Here is a 16,520-nt window from a genome sequence, read left to right as displayed (position 1 = left end):
GTACTCAGTGTACATCCTCTATATAATTACTGCCTCTATAGAATTACTGACAATGACAATAGAACTTCAGCAAAATCTTCCATGGACACATCACAGTACACTGACATTATGAAAAAGCAGCCTTTACTAAAGCAGTGGGCACAGCTCATTTTAGTTCGCATAAGATCCATCTCATTAAGAAGAAATAAAAAGCCAAGCACTGAAAGGTTTTCAAAGTCCTTGTTGCAGCTTCTTCAGGGTGGCAGGTCTTCACCAAGACCTCCAAGTTTGTCGTTGAAATGTTATTTTGGCAAAAAATGTCTTAGTCAATTGCAGATATCTTGGGGAATTTTTGATTTTGGGGAAAGTATGTCAAATTTAAATATTTGCATTTTAGTAAATATGCCCCTATGTATCTCATCTCTAGATTAGGTGCTTTTGAATACATTGTTCCCGCTTCAAGTAATATAATATACAAGATAAATAAACACCAAGTTACTGGTGCTACAATGGGCTGATGAGAAAAATGGTGAGAGTGAAGGTGTGATTTATGTTAGTTCTTGAAGTAATAAAAAAATTATGTTACATGTAAACATTGGCCCATTTTGACTACTAGTTTATGGGATTCTAAAGTTTAAATAATAATTAAAAAAAAAATATTTAGGGCCTGCAGAAGAAAAATAAAATTTTTCCTTTTCTGAACTATGGCTAACATGGTATAACACTCTACTGTTACAGCCACTAGATGGCTCCATTTTACCATTAAAAAGACAATAAGAATAGCAAAAACTTGATGAAGAGGTAAAGCATAATTTTACACTGGCTTAATATAGGCTATTTGTATTTCATTTTATTTGCATGATTCTGCTAAAATATTTCTAAAGGTAGCAGGCAGTAGGGGTTACCAGATAATTATTTTGAAAAATGTATGAGTTGGGCACTAGCTCATACTAGGTATCAGATATTTTCATTATTTACATTGATACAGTGATCTGTTTAAAATATTTAGTCCCACAAATAGAGCAGGGCCACTGCTTTTGTTGCAAACTGAACCAAGGGTTGCATTTTTAAGTAGATATGAAACCCTCTAAGTGAGTAGTTAGCAGGCTTTTAATTAGACAGTTAATGAACATTTTGGGGAACATTGTGATCTCACTGTTATAGAGCATAGAGGGCCTCTTAACAGACACCATTATGTTGAACTGTATTATTTTGGAAAGTAAGTATATATCCTATAATAATTTGACATCATGTCTGTAACAAGTGCATAAAGTTCTCAGAATGCATAGGGTTGCAGGCAGTGACTACCCACACATGCACAGAAGATATTCCACGATCCCTGTGAATGGCATCCACTGATAAAATTGGCGCCTGCAAGTAGCGATCTAGGAAAGACTATACTGAGCTGCATAATTAAACAATGAAAGCTTTTTTTTACTAAAAATAAAACATAGCGGTTTGCAAGGGCCAAGGGAGTACTACTGGCAAAGAGATCATTTGGGGTCTCTCCTTGCTTTTTAACTTTATCCACACTGCTTATTTAATTTGTATTTCTTTACATTATTAAATTCATTTGATCTTAAAGTTAATTTATGAATCAAACTTCATGTGACTGCAGGAACTCCCTGGTATCAAACCAGAGCCCTGTTGTATATTGGCCACTGCTGCTCCTGCTTGAGCCAGTGGAGGTAGTGTGGCTTCTGACCGTGACAGAATATCATCGTTGTCATTTTCATATGTTTGCTGCCCGCCCTTGACCTTGAGCCTGTTATAAGGACTTAATTATTGCTGCAAGCCCTAATCCTTGACCTCTTTCAAGGCCTTTTTTTTATCTTCTCCTTTACACTTTTCTTCAGAGGTGTGGATGTTTTTTTATTTTTTTAATTAAACATTTGTTTGAAGCACACAGTACATGTGAAGTGTGTGGTTATTGTCACGTTTATATCCAAAAACCCAGAACAGATGCCAAAGTTCCAGTCACAGCTTGTGCCTCCTAAACAGCCACCTTTTGCTTCGGGGGGAGCCCTCCGCTACTTGGATGCCGCCAGGTCTTAAAGTTAGAGAACCATAGCAAGAGTTCTGGGCAGACAAGTTGTCAGGGTCCTTACACGAAGCTCTCCCTTCCAGCGTCGCATCCAAGATGGCGGCGTCCAGGATCCCCACGTGGGTGCAGGACGCCGGTGTGATGACGTCAACGGTGCCAAATTCAAAATAAAAGGACACCAGAGATGCCAGTTCAATGCCCGATGCTAGGTCTTATTTTCTGTGAGTACCTGGGTGTTATTATTACTGAACTTGACCCTGCCTGGACTTTTGACACTGTTTTGGTTGCCGCCTGCCTCTTTGTTCTTTGCCTGGACTCTTGAACCCTTGCCTGTACTATGTTTTTGGACTTTTGCCCCGAAGCTTCCTCCCTGGCCCGGACTTCTCCCACTGAGTGCCGTTAGGCCTCTGACACAAGGGAACCGTAACATGTGACATGAGAGACCGGGTTGGAGCTAAACGTAGTCGTAGAATGGGCTGGGGTCAAACCAATCAGTAAGCACAGTATAAAATCAGGATTCGGAAGAATATTCAGTAACTGGGAAAGGTCAGTTCAGGCAGTGATACAGCAGTGGTCAAAGACAGGCAAGGGTCAAGGAACAGAGAAACCAGACTAAAAGTGCTCCCAGGAACTATGTACAATAGACCTATGATGGATGATGGGGATTAGGCCTTGAATCTTTTAAATATTTGAATTCTGAGCTAAGCTCGATGACGAAACTATATGTGACGGAATGAAAAGACACACACTCATAGACGCACACGTCAAATTCGGAAGCGCCGTGCGTCAGGAGAAGAAGCCATGCGCAGGAGAGGAGGCAGTGGGCTTTCCCACTACCTTCCAGGTACTGTTACAGTTATGTCCAATTGGTAACCCACCAGCACACCCTGGCCTCTCATTCAAAATTGGTCCGGTGCACGGTATTGGAACCTGCACCATCCAAAGTATATGCAGCAAGAAGAAAGAATACGGGCACTCAGGACTCCATGCGAGCAGGACAAGCGGGGGCAACGAAGGGGCATGCCCCCAAAACTGTTACAATTATTCAGCATGTGGGCTTCTGTCAGCCAAATCAGTAGATATTCCTAACAATCTGCTCCATAGATTCAGTATTCAGTAACATAATTGGTAGTGCTAATAATGAAGAGGAGTTCAATGCAGTGCATTTAAAATGTGATACCTGTAATTAGGTTAACTATAAGGCATATTGTTACCTAATTATAAGGCATTGGAATTTAAAAGCAAATAAGAGTGTGTAGCCTAATGATTTGTAATTATGGTGTAATATGGAGAATGCACATTGATCCCTGAGCACTGAGACATGAAACTGGTTGCACACTGTACACTGTGATGCCTCACTTGTCCTGTAGATAATGCTACTTAAACTAAATAGATGTTATTTTGCCCCTTTTGTTGCTTCTTATGTAGGTAGCAGTATTACTGTATTAGACCAACATACTGCCAATAGGGAGAACGTACCAAATCAGTATTTTAAAAAGGGAATATTAAAATGCCCACCACCTACACAAAGTAGTTCAACAACTTTGCTACTCAGGTACTGCAAAAACCTTGGAAACATGTAAAATATCTTTGATTTCTTGTTTACTCTTTGATAAAGGGACACAAGTGCCTGCTAAATAAACTCGCTTTCCATGTGCTAGTAGGGTTAATAACTTAATTGTTGGTGCTGTTACTTCTTTGTACTCAGTGAGTGTCGAATAACATAGTGAAATTGAAATGTTTTCTTTGACACACAAATGAAAAGCAAGCTGAAATCCACCCTCCTTAATTATGATGGCCTAGCAAAGAAGAGAACCACTTGCCTGCAGCCATGCTAACCTAATTATAAAGTGATTAACTAGCTTTGAGAAGGTTAGAGCTCTGTGTTGGTGGAAACAGTGGATAGGTTGTGTACTGAAGAAGGGAGAGATTTGAAGCAGCCACATAGGAGACCTGATGGAGTTTTATTTTGCTTTGGACACTGGGCAGAGGAATGTTAAACCTTTACTGATGACATATGTGAATGCTTGGATTCAAGACGCTTGCAAGTAACCAAGGTAAAAATATAGATCAACAAAATGCACTACAGTTTCTAACAGCACATTGAAAATGTATTTCTCTTTACTCGGTGACAATTTGCAGAAAGCTCAGCTGCAGAACAACCATGAGAAAAACAAATACGAACGGTATAAAGGAGGCATTGCAAAAAAACACTTTAGCTCCCTAAACATGCTTAACAAAAGCATCAGGGATGCAGAACATGATTTAATCAACATAAAATCAAACTCTGGATACTATAAAGAAGCATTGGGGACACATTCCATGGTTCTTAGAAGGCAGACGGAGCAAAATAGGTATAAAGATAAAGACAAAGCTGATATATCTATTTACAGAAACACACAAGGAAACAGGACTGTTAAACAGCCAATTAAAAGAGGAGCAACATTAAATACCATGACTGACTATATCAATAAAAACACTGGTGAGTCAAGTGATCAGAACACTGAGAGGAAACATCATACCCACCGTGCTAATATTTTAAAGAATGATGATCTGGATGATAGCAGGCTGGAAAACAATGGGAAAGTCACCCTCAAAGAGAGGAAACAGCATCCCAACAAAGTAAATTTTATGGAAGTAGGAAATAACAATTTTCCAGGCCTGGCTGGAGGGCACAACGATCAGTCTCCTACTGGTGCAATGGATCTGTCTGTAAACAAACTGGACTTCAACGTCAATGGAACTCAAGGAAACCAATTAAACACTAAACCTGCATTATATAATCCAAATCTCACAGAAAGCAACGACACTGCTACGCAGAAGGACCTCGAGTTTAAAACAAATTCACTAAAAAAATATACTGCACACAACCACTTCAATCTTCAAATGAACAAAGAGCAAGAGAGAGCACAGGTTAATGGGTCACTACCAAAAGATATGATGAAAAGGCAAACACTTTCCGAGAAGTCACAAGATAAAGAGGCATGTATTACTGGTAACTACCCCAGTCTGCCTGCTCAGCTAAATGAGCTTGGTTTGAAAAGTGAAGTCAAATGGGCTCCACGTGTTTTTCCTAAACCACAAGACCAAAAAAAAGTGAATGGAGAGTGGTCTTCCAGTGGAAAAGAGAAGCCTAGCCACGATGCACACCGAATGAATATTCACGTAAACCTATCCAAAAGAGAGCGAAAAAAGATTTTGGAAGAATTAATTTCATCTTGTTGCGTGCCGTTTGACAGAAGCATACTTGAGAAAGAGAGACAGAAGCTGCTGCAATGTAAAATAACTGATTTTGTCTCCTCTTTAACGTAACTGCCTAATAATGATTCAATCAATGCTTTAAATAACAGCTGCTTAGAGATGCAATCTATGCTCAGATTATGCTTTGCTATCTAACATCTGCTCATTCACATAGTGATGGCCACCCTTCAGTTCATCTGTTCAATCACTGGTGTGAAGTGGATCTTAGTCTTAATAAAATGTAATAATTCAGACCCACCTTGTCTAATGAAATAAAGTTTAATTCTATGCATTGTTCCATTATACATAAAACCACTAAAAATATAATTTGCTATGAAAAGCATTATGGGGGTTATTTATCAAAGTCCGAATTTATTGCAACACGTTCTGTCAAAAATTCAGATTACATGTGCACAGGTTTTTCCCAATTATTTATTATTAGATTTTCCCCAAAATGTGGTTTGAGGGAAAAAATCTGAATTTCACGATTTTTTTTTCAGATTTTCCACCCGAAAACTGAGATTTTGTATGCTTTTTTCCCGAAAACTCTGAAATTTTCAGGGGATTGCATGAGACACAGCACACATCAAAAAATCATTGGGACTTCTCCCATTGACTTATATGCTATCTCGATAGGTCTGAGATGCCGGATTTTCTCATTCTGACTTTTTCCATCTTCGGGGTATAATAAATTCTGAAAAATTTGTGATTTTTTAAAAGTCTGATTTTATACTAATAAATTACAAATTTTTAAGGATTTTTGCATTCGGAGTTTAGTAAATAATCCCCTATATGCCTGTCACATTCTCTTCTCTGACTGACAATAAAATAATGATATTAACAATAGAATAATGAGAACACCCTATTGTTAGAGAACCTTACCCTGGTGATCTAGTGGGCAGCGGGGACGCCCGCTGTGCAACTCCCTTCTCTCCAGTGCCGGGTTCCTCTAAGGCGCGCGCTTTCGTTTTCTTAAAGGTGCAGTGACGCTGACTTGTGACGTCAGCACGCAATGGCGCCAAATTCAAACCGTATATAAGGGTAAGTCTGGTTTGATATGATTACCTGTTGTTAGGTTCAATTAGCTTGTTCCTGGGTGGTAAATTCCTTGTGAATCCTATTGATCTTTAGTGTATTGACCCTTGCCTGCCTGATTAACTACTCTGACCTCTCCAATCCTGATCCTGCCTGTCTGTGACTATTTTGACCTCTCCAATTATGATTCTTTACCTGTCCACTGACTTTTCTACATTCGGTACATTTGGTACAACTGGGTTGTGTTTGTAGGCACAGCATGCTAAAGAAGCCCTGAAGTGATACCCATTCAAGGTGGGAATTCATTTCAGGGCTCAGGATATCAAATGGACGGTTGGATATCAAATGTTCATTTCAATGCAACAATCTAAAACTGATATAAATTGTAGGATTAAGTAGGAAAAATAACAAATCAGATGATGTTCTGGCCATTAATGGACAGACAGCAATCATATGAAAGTTGTGTCCGACAAATAGTAGTGACAGTCCCATGGATATTATCAGATAGGCAATACATGCAAAGATTTAATTGTTATCTGACAGAAATTTTCTAACCTGTCCGATCAACTAAACACCTGATCACCATGGGTATGAAAATTGTTGGGGGTTATATATGAAAAATGTAAATGTAGAAATAGTTTTATTTAGCCTGATGAGCTGTTTGAAGAAGTAATTTATAAATAGTTATTCATTTAATGTCTCACTCATATGTGGTTTTATCACAGACACAATTAAGTGAACACTTTTATTCACCACAGGCAGCCTGCTTTGATTAAAACTAACTGATTCTCTGTTTAATACCCACATTTCTAGAGTGCTCTTGTGTTGAGTTTAGAACTAGTGGGACACATGGCATTTTTTCCATCAGTGTAATTACAACAATCCCCTGCCTTCCATCCCATCTTTAGTATCACAGCATCCACCCATCAGTGCACACAGGGTGTGGATTTCAACACTAAAATACATACAGTTGCATCTTTGCGGAATCTGTTTGTATGTACCTAGGTCGGTACCAATTGTCTGTGCGTACTAATAACAGAGCAGAAATCATTGAGTCAGCATTTGGGACAATAACCTAAGGCAATTGTGTTAAAGGGATTCTGTCATGATTTTTATGATGTTTTTATTTCTAAATTACACTGCAAATAATTCACTCTACAATATAAAATGTAATTCCTGAACCAATAAGTGTTTTTATTTTTAGTTGTAATATTGGTGTAAAGGCAGTCATCTCAGGTCATTTTGCCTGGTCATGTGCTTTTAGAAAGAGCCAGCACTTTAAGATGGAACTGCTTTCTGGCAGGCTGCTGTTGTTTCTCCTACTCAATGTAACTGAATGTGTCTCAGTGGGACCTGGATTTTACTATTGAGTGTTGTTCTTAGATCTACCAGGCAACTGTTATCTTGTGTTAGGGAGCTGCTTCCTGGTTACCTTCCCATTGTTCTGTTGTTAGGCTGCTGGGGGGGGGAAGGGAGGGGGTGATATCACTCCAACTTGCAGTAAAGAGTGACTGAAGGTTATTAGAGCACAAGTCACAAGACTGGGGGGCAGCTGGGAAACTGATAATATGTCTGGCCCCATGCCAAATTTCAAAATTAAATATAAAAAAAATCTGTTTGCTCAGATTTCAGTGATGAATTCTGCTGGAGCAGCACTATTAACTGATGTGATTTAAAAAATGTTTTTTTCTCATGACAGTATCCCTTTAACATACACTAGATAGTACATCCCTTTGAGCTTTATTATGCCTGTGAATGAAGTGGAAACAAACTGAAGGGCCCTCCTCCTCTTGTCCAACCTCACACTGGTCCCCACCCTCCCCTCTGTATGTGCAGCAGGGGGAGCAGGCCTGAGTCGGCTGGACCCGCTAGTGCCCACTGGGTTTCTTTGTCAGTATCTTGCTTGCTGACACAGGCTTTTTATATTTATAATTGCATCATTAAGTTCATAGCAGAAGGGACATAAATGTCAAACCTGTGTGACTAGTTATAATCAATCCCTGTTTCCTATAAATCAGCATGTTGTGGTAACAGAGATAATTGGGAGCATGTTTATAAAGCAGAGAATATCATTAGAAAGGTGTAAAATGTGGCATAAAATGAAATCACATTATATAAAGACATCGTTTAAACTATCGCCACACATTCATTTTAGTGAAAATAACAGAAAGTCTGTAAGCATACTATTAATAAGAATGCATATGTTAGAGTTACAAGTCCAAGGAAGTCCATACTTCAGTGGACTTGGGGAGGTCCCCAATGTAAAATTGTATAAGAACTTGTGTAGCTTTTAAAATGTTACCAACTCTGCATTTGTCACAAATTATTCCTGTTAGAAATTGCAATTACAATTAGTCCTTGCAGCTTTCAATGCAAGTACATACACAAGAATTTACAGCCACTTGTATGCACTTGTCTTGTTGGCCCTCATGCTTCTATACTAAAGAAAAGTTTTTTACAGATGTTCACATCACTTATATTTCAAATACCCATAGACGCACCAGAAATCAATCAGCCATATGTAAAGGCAAAACACAGAAAATGATGCACATGGGTGATTTCAAGGAAAGAGGTATAAGAAGGAATGAGCTGCTTTTTCTGTGCTTTGGCATTCTTTATATATTTTTCAAGTTATACTAGAGCAAATTTGAAGTCTAAAACAAACAAAACTATAGTTAAAAATTGCTTTCAAGGTTTTGTGCTTCAAAAAAAAAGTTAAAGGGGAACTCCGGCTTCAAAACCAGAATTTGAAAAAGAGGCCCATATAATACAGAAACCCCTAATATATACCCATCACCATTACCTGTTTCTTCAAAAAGTATGAATAAATGCCATTTTCTATGCTGAAATCCAGCTAAATGTTCTTCTCTTCTCTTTGAAATCCTGGTAGGGAAGGAGGGACTAAAATGCTGATGTTACAAATTGTATCAACTACTCCATTGTTTACAGACAGCATGCAGGAACTACATTACCCAAAATGCATTGCACTATGATGTTCTGTTCCTAATTGAAATCATGTGTGCAGGTAATTGTGGGGTTTGGAGGATGCAGGCTAAGCATAGCTGGCTGCTGATACAAAGTAAAAGTAGTCAGCCAGCTCAGCAAAGTAGTCAGAGATATCAGCAGGAGAGCAGGGGGCTAGGCTTAGGGAACCGTCAGAAACCATTAAATATCATGAAAAGTCTGCATATTTTTTAAATGTTGTATATTGCAAAGTTGCTTGAAATTATGTTTACTTTTCAAAAAGCTTAAGTTATGTTTTTGTGGAGTTCCCATTTAAATAAATAAATGACTGATTTGGGTGTATGATGACTTTTTTTTAGCTGCTATGTACTATACTAAGCTTCACATATATAACTGATACTTATTTTCTATAAATACAGTATGTAAACAAATTCCAATTTGGATTTTATCTTGAGGGGTGGCACGGATGTTACCTGAGATGCTAATCTAAAGCCAGGCAGAGGTAAAAAAAGCAGACATAAGAAAGCCCAAGATCAGACCCCTGTGATACTTTAACCTTCCAATCAAGGTTCCCCCCCCCGCCTTATATCACTTCTTTGGTTTAAAGCTTGTGCATGTTCATTCAATTCTATGCGATTTTTAAAAGAGTATTTATCAATGGGTGAAAGTGAAAGTTCATCCTTTGATAAATACACCTTTCAAAATCCCATAGAAATGAATGGAGAGTGACAAAATTTCACTCTAGCGGACTATGGCGATCTCTAACTTCACTCTTTGATAAATATACCCCTTTGTTTTCCAGGATGCAACACGCAGCCCACAGGATAAAATGTAAAAGAACAGACTGCTTTGTTTGGGACCCTGTGAGCATAAGTTATAAACAGAGACAGAGTTACATTGCAGTTGCTACAGTGGCACAATGTATTTTCAAGCTACAAAGCCAAACAAGAAGGTTTAGTGGGGCTAGTGCTCTGCTCTGTCTCTAATGTATAGATGTTGTTTGCTATTCCTTAATATTAATTGCTGATTAGTTTGCTCCCGGTACTGCTGAATACTGCTATACGTTTTGTATTCAGTGGTTTCACAGTGGGTCACCAATACTAGTGTTGAGGTCACTGCTAATCATCAAACCAGACTCGACACTGGTATACAGTAGGGCAAATATAGAAATTTTCTGGAAGCACACAGGGAATTTTCTTAAGCTGTACATGATTCAGAAATGGCGCAATTGTTTTTTTTTATGCTGATCTCAATTAAACAGGTTTTACTGCAAAGTACATTCACTTATCTACCTATGCAACAGAGAGTATACAACTTTGCATGTATAATAAATAATGCTTTGTTGAAAGTTTTTATTTGCCATTTTCTCTATTATATTGTTTTGTACAATAAAAAAATCTGCCTTATAAATGCATCCTGCATACTTGTCTTTGCTTCATAGGATTTACTTTTCCTCTGCTGTTTCTGTTGACTGAATATCATTGGTAAGGCTTTCAGCTCTGTAAATCTTCTTAAGGTGTTTCAGGTATGTTCTTAAACTGTCTGAGTCCAAGCATGAGTTTCTAGCTGCCTGAATAAGTCTTACAGCCAACTGATACACTGCTGTCTGCCTCATAGTTTTTGGGGAGCTTTCCTGCTTTCTCTTAGGGAGATAAAAAAAAACATAATAATTGATTTATTAATTATTTTATTTATTTTATTATGGGTCTGCAAAATGTATATACCTTATACAAACTATTAATATATTCAAACCATGTCAATTTCAATAGAGAAAATAAATATTCGAATAAAAAAGCAAAGAGTTAAAAATAAAATACAGGTATGGGATTCGTTATCCGGAAACCCATTTATCCAGACCTCCAAATTATGGGAAGACCTTCTCCAACAGGACTTTAAGCAAATAATTTACATTTTTCTAAGTGATTCCCCTTTTCTCTGTAATAATAAAACAGTATTTGATGGTAAATAAGCTATATGAATCCATATTGGTGGAAAAACAATCCTTTTGGGTTTATGTAATGTTAAAATGATTTTTAGGAGACACAAGTTCTGGTGATCCAAATTACGGAAAGATCCCTTATCCAGAAACTCCAGGTCCCCAGCATTCTGGATTATAGGTCCTATACCTGTACTATATGAGAAGTCACACAGGGCTTCAATTAACAAAGGATGCAACACAGTAGGAACATGGCATATTATTCCATATGTTGTAGAACAAATTAATTTGGAAAATGTTTGTTTCTCTTTACCAGTGCTGTCTAACTAATGGCCCGTGACCCCACCCCTTGTATGGGCCCCCACATGAAAGTCTGCCTACTGTGACTGCTTACCTTGTGTAAAATTTAAAAGGTATCAGTACTGAGATTAACTGATTAATTGACCCCTGCACTGTTTACACCTCAAATTCAGACTTTTATCTCTTGCATTGTTTACACCTGCAACACCCCTAAAGCCCTGTACTGTTCACACCTCAGACCCAGACTGAAAGTGTCCACATTGTTCATCTGTTCATGCCTCAAACTACCGAAGGGGCACCTTTTGGTAAAGGATTGCTTCTCCTTTAAGGGTATGTTTTAATATGACTTACCTTTTTCACATATGAGTGATGAGTGATATCCCTACAGTGAACACCAACCATTTGTTTTTTTTGTGTGCTACCACCATTAATGTGGACATGCTCATAAAAGTTCTTGTGTAACATGGGTGTGGCTCAAAATGTGTGTGTTAAAACAGGGAATGGTCAAGACTGGCTTCAATTATCGTTCCTGCACCACGTAGGCCAGAAAAATTCCGGCCCTCGGTACTACAGAAGTTGCACAGTGCTGCTCTACACAATATAAATTTATCCAATTAGATTTTTTTCTTTGATATGCATTATTCTTAATATCAGAAGGGTCTTCTTTACCAATAGTGAAGGTGCAAAGTGCCTCTGAGGAGTTATTTTGCTTGACTAACACAATAGAAAAGGATTTGGAATTATTTTAGGGTTACATGATCCCTTTAAAACATCAGCAAGCAAAATATGAAAAAAATGACAACTAAAAACATGAAATTACATGAAAGAAAAAAAAGAAGGGGATTTATTGTATTCATGTACAAAACACCATATGAAATTTTGCCATAACGGAAAGTTCTTTACATACTGTTAATTGATCTGCGATTTGCATTGAAATGTTATTTGCATCCTTCAAAACTGTGGATGGTAAGGATGAAAGTTCTGCAGCTTTCAAACCTGCAAAATGACATGTAGTTTGAGTACAGCATGAAAATGTTTGAAATCAATAGCATGCTAATTATATAAAATTGCTTTACCATAATTCTTCTCCTTGGTCTGTCCCTTTGAAAGAAGGTATGTATATGATATTGACTCTCTATCGTTAGATTTCTCCCTTTTATGCTGCACTTCAAAGTAATAATTTTCAGCATTGGGGTATATTGTGCTAAGGTGACACAGTTCAAGGTAATGGGTTACAAACAGTGTAAATGCCTAAAAGAAAGATGAGAAATGTGTACTCACTACAACATTCATTACCTCCAAATAAAAAGACTATTAATTTGTTATACTTGAATAATATATTATTACTGTGACTGAAAAGATAGAAAAGCATTAGCTTAAAAGTCATACCTTTAATCCAAGAAGGTATTCACATACTGCATAGCAGATACCAATACCTTCCTCTGTACTTGTGCCTCTTCCCAGTTCATCAATTAATATGAGTGATTTGTTATTAGCATTTTGAATTATGTAATTCACCTTGAAAATAAAAACAAAATGATATTGTATTTTTAAATGTATTAAATGTGATTAAATCAATATCACATAAATTGTGTTTTTTAAACAATCTTTTAAAGTTATATTTTAGAATTTAAGTTTCAGCCTGCCCTCACAGTGCACTAAGCCCATGTTTCCTTGTAGATTTAAACCAACTGTGAACACAATATCTGTCAGTCTTGGTCAAATTTTAACATTAACATTGGTCTATTTTGTCTTTAAAAAGTGCATGATAGCTAGAGGATATACTTTTCTGTCTTTCTCCTTCCGCTCTCTCTCTCTTCTTTTCTTTCTATCCTATTTCTTTTTCTACATGCTAGATTTTGTATTATTGTCAGTGTTATTTTTCATTTGTTACATTCAGAATTGAGAATTTACTCTCATACTCTCTCATTGTTGTTATGTGAATTTGAGTCAAGTATGGCAAAGAAGAAATATGTGTAAGGTTTAATTACTCTGAATGTAATTTATTATTTCCTTTTTATTTTATTCTATTGTGTAAAAATTTTCTTTCAATAAATCAGAATTTAAAAAAAATAAAAAAAAGCATATAAAACGATATTGCATGACACACATTAAATATGCCATGTGTACATTCTGTAAGGGGTAGGAGTTGGTGGTCACAACCTTCTATTTTTTCTTTCAGACTGGTTACCCCATACCATTTATTTACTACATCCTGCTCAGATTCGCTTTAAGATTGAACGGATCCTTTTTCATAACTAATGCGTAAAAAATGTACCTCCTTCATTTCTTTCATAAATGTAGAACAGTTTGTTTCAATATCATCATCCATCCCAATTCTAGTAAATATCTGTTCTACTATTTGAAAGGAAGCATATTCAGCTGGAACAAATGACCCTATAAAAATATATTGTAACAGAAACAGGAACAGAAATAATGTTTATAATGTTTATGAAAATCTATAACCTTCAGAGCACTGTGTTCTTTAAAAACATGTTATATGATATACCTGCGTCACAGATATCAATTTTTATCATTAAAACAACAAAGAACTGCTGCTCTTTACCTCTCCTTTTATTGTTCATATCTGTAATTGTGAATTATGAGACAATACTTACCTTATATTGCATTGTTTTCATAGAGCAGTATATTTTTTTTTACACCAGTAGTGTAAAATGTGTCATACATTTAAATACGATTTTATAAAGCTGCCACATTTAAACTTAGAACTTCCTCTTTAGCACAAGTTGGAGGCTGTGATTGTACTTTTTCTAAAAGAATATATGCCAATGCACAATGAAGCATGCATGTATTGTAAACTTGCATATGACCAGGTGTAGTTAGTTAAATTGCAAATCTTTATGCAAATTTACTTGCCATGCCAGTTACTATGTACATTTATTGGACTCTAATGTTATTACTGTTTGAACATTTGAAAGGCTATGTTTGGAATAAACATAGTGTTCTTCTTACACTTAGCAACATATATCGAAGATATATTAGCCAAGCATTGTAGACTAGGGTTTTCTGGTGGACCCCAGAATTGGCGGAACCTTGTAAACAATGTTTATCCCTTTTACTGATGTAGATTCTTCTGTGTTAAGTAAATAAGTAAACCTTAAAAATAAGTAAAATTGCTATTCTAAGCACTTTTCAAATGTACATTCATTCTTTTTGTTTGATTCCAATTAATTCCAATTTTATTATGAATTTTGTTACAACAGTGCCACTTGCTGGTCATTTTCTGACCAGTTGGACCACCAAGTAGTCAAGGAAGTTGTCTGGAGAAAAGAAGAGGGCTGCACTGATGTTCGTCTGCTTAGGAATACAATTAGAAACCTCAAATCTTTCAAAATGTTACATTCTCTAATTTTTAAGGTTTACTTATACTTTAACTTGTAAATACCACAGCCAACATTGAATGGACTTTATCTGGACAAAGCAAACTATTCAGAAAGGTCACACTTACAGGTGGATTTATTTACCTTTGACCATCCATGGTCAGGCAACTGTTCTCCTGATCTCACTTGTTTTTTCAGCAATTGCTGAGATTGCTCTGGCTTGCTACAAAATGTTTTTCTTATTCTTCACGAGGTTTTTTTACAGCTTTTAATTTTTGTCCAAAAAAAAAAGGTTGTGGGAAAACAAAGAGAAAAGCTTGTAGCAAGCCAAACAATCAATTGCAGAAAAACCACGTGTAAAGAACAGGCACGTTTTTTCATCAGTTGCATGAACACAGTTAAAGGCAAGTAAATCTGCAATGCTGAGATATACTTAGTAATATACATTTGCAACGATATTTAATGTGGTAATGTTTAAAAAAAAACCATTCATATTATATTGTATTACTATTATATTTATGTTTACTCATTTATTCTATTTATAGTAATATTTAGGTAGTGTATTTACTATAGTTTCAATTCATATTTTTATACTTGAATACATAACATACAATTGTTTCACGATTATATTATTTACCTATAGTTCTTTTTCTGCATGTGCCAACATGGTGCACAGTACCATGAGTGTAAAATGTATTGGGGAGAATACACACTCTGACAAAAAGAAGCAATCTCATGCAGAACAATTAAAAAAACATAAACAAACCAACTAATAAGGTCCAACTAATTTCTTACCAATTTGTGCCATAATTTGACATAAAGCAATTTGTTTCAAATAAGTGGATTTTCCACTCATATTAGGCCCAGTGAGAATAATAAAGTTAGTTCCTTCGGTTATGTAAGTGTTGTTGGAAACTGGTTTTTCCATTGCAATTTTTTGGAGAATAGGATGCCATCCCTGTTTTATTGCCAACGTATCGGTGAATTCTGGACGAACTAAAAATATGATACAGATGAAAATGAAAGCACTAATAATGAAATAAATGTCAAATAATGCATTAAGGCTGTACTAATTGAATAATACAGTTCAGTCATTTTTAGATTTATAATCATTTACATTTATATATTACCACATAATGGTATCTGTAAACTAAAATGAACCATGATTTTCAAAGTTAAATTTGAGAAGGTAAACAAAACTTTGTGCTTCTGAAGATCTTGTTTTAAGGGAACTGTCACACATAAAAAGCTGTGTAATAAAAGTATTTCAATGAAAATTAGTGTTGCTTTATTGAAGCACTACATGTTTCTAACCACAAGAGTCCTTCCTTGGGTGCAAGTTGTGGTCCGAAAGATGTAGTGCTTCCCCCTACCCTCCTTACTGTATATATAAATAGTGCATAGCTATAAGCCTGTACATAGATATCAAGTCTCCTTTTCTGGTGCATACATGAGATTTTGAGATGACACCAAGCATGTCTTGATGACAACTTCCACAAAATGGAACCTGCATACTGTATATTCTCTAATTTTGGATTTCAAAAATTTGACAAGATTTAAATAAGTTATATAGTGTAAGTAAAGTTTATATTGCTGCACTAAAAATTATAAATTAGGATTTAAAAATATTTTTTAGGGTAACAGTTCCCTTTAAGGAAGAAGGAGGGATACAGTATGTGCT

At 36.3% G+C, this 16,520-nt stretch overlaps 1 protein-coding gene across 1 annotated transcript in view; it reads right to left on the bottom strand.

The window, feature by feature from the left end:
- Nucleotides 1-10,600: 10,600 nt before the first annotated feature.
- Nucleotides 10,601-16,520, bottom strand: part of msh4.L (mutS homolog 4 L homeolog) — a 42,946-nt gene continuing 37,026 nt past the window's right edge. Inside the window, exons 16-21 of the mRNA XM_041590341.1 lie at nucleotides 15,635-15,835; nucleotides 13,777-13,895; nucleotides 12,888-13,016; nucleotides 12,575-12,749; nucleotides 12,406-12,494; nucleotides 10,601-10,904 (exon numbers count right to left, since the gene is read on the bottom strand). Coding sequence (XP_041446275.1) covers nucleotides 10,707-10,904; nucleotides 12,406-12,494; nucleotides 12,575-12,749; nucleotides 12,888-13,016; nucleotides 13,777-13,895; nucleotides 15,635-15,835 — 911 coding nt within the window. The 3' untranslated portion in view covers nucleotides 10,601-10,706. The remainder of the gene's footprint in view (nucleotides 10,905-12,405; nucleotides 12,495-12,574; nucleotides 12,750-12,887; nucleotides 13,017-13,776; nucleotides 13,896-15,634; nucleotides 15,836-16,520) is intronic.

This window comes from Xenopus laevis, chromosome 4L, assembly GCF_017654675.1.
Source record: "Xenopus laevis strain J_2021 chromosome 4L, Xenopus_laevis_v10.1, whole genome shotgun sequence".
Classification (NCBI taxonomy): Eukaryota; Metazoa; Chordata; class Amphibia; order Anura; family Pipidae; genus Xenopus; species Xenopus laevis.
This window is presented reverse-complemented; position numbering and strand designations above follow the sequence as displayed.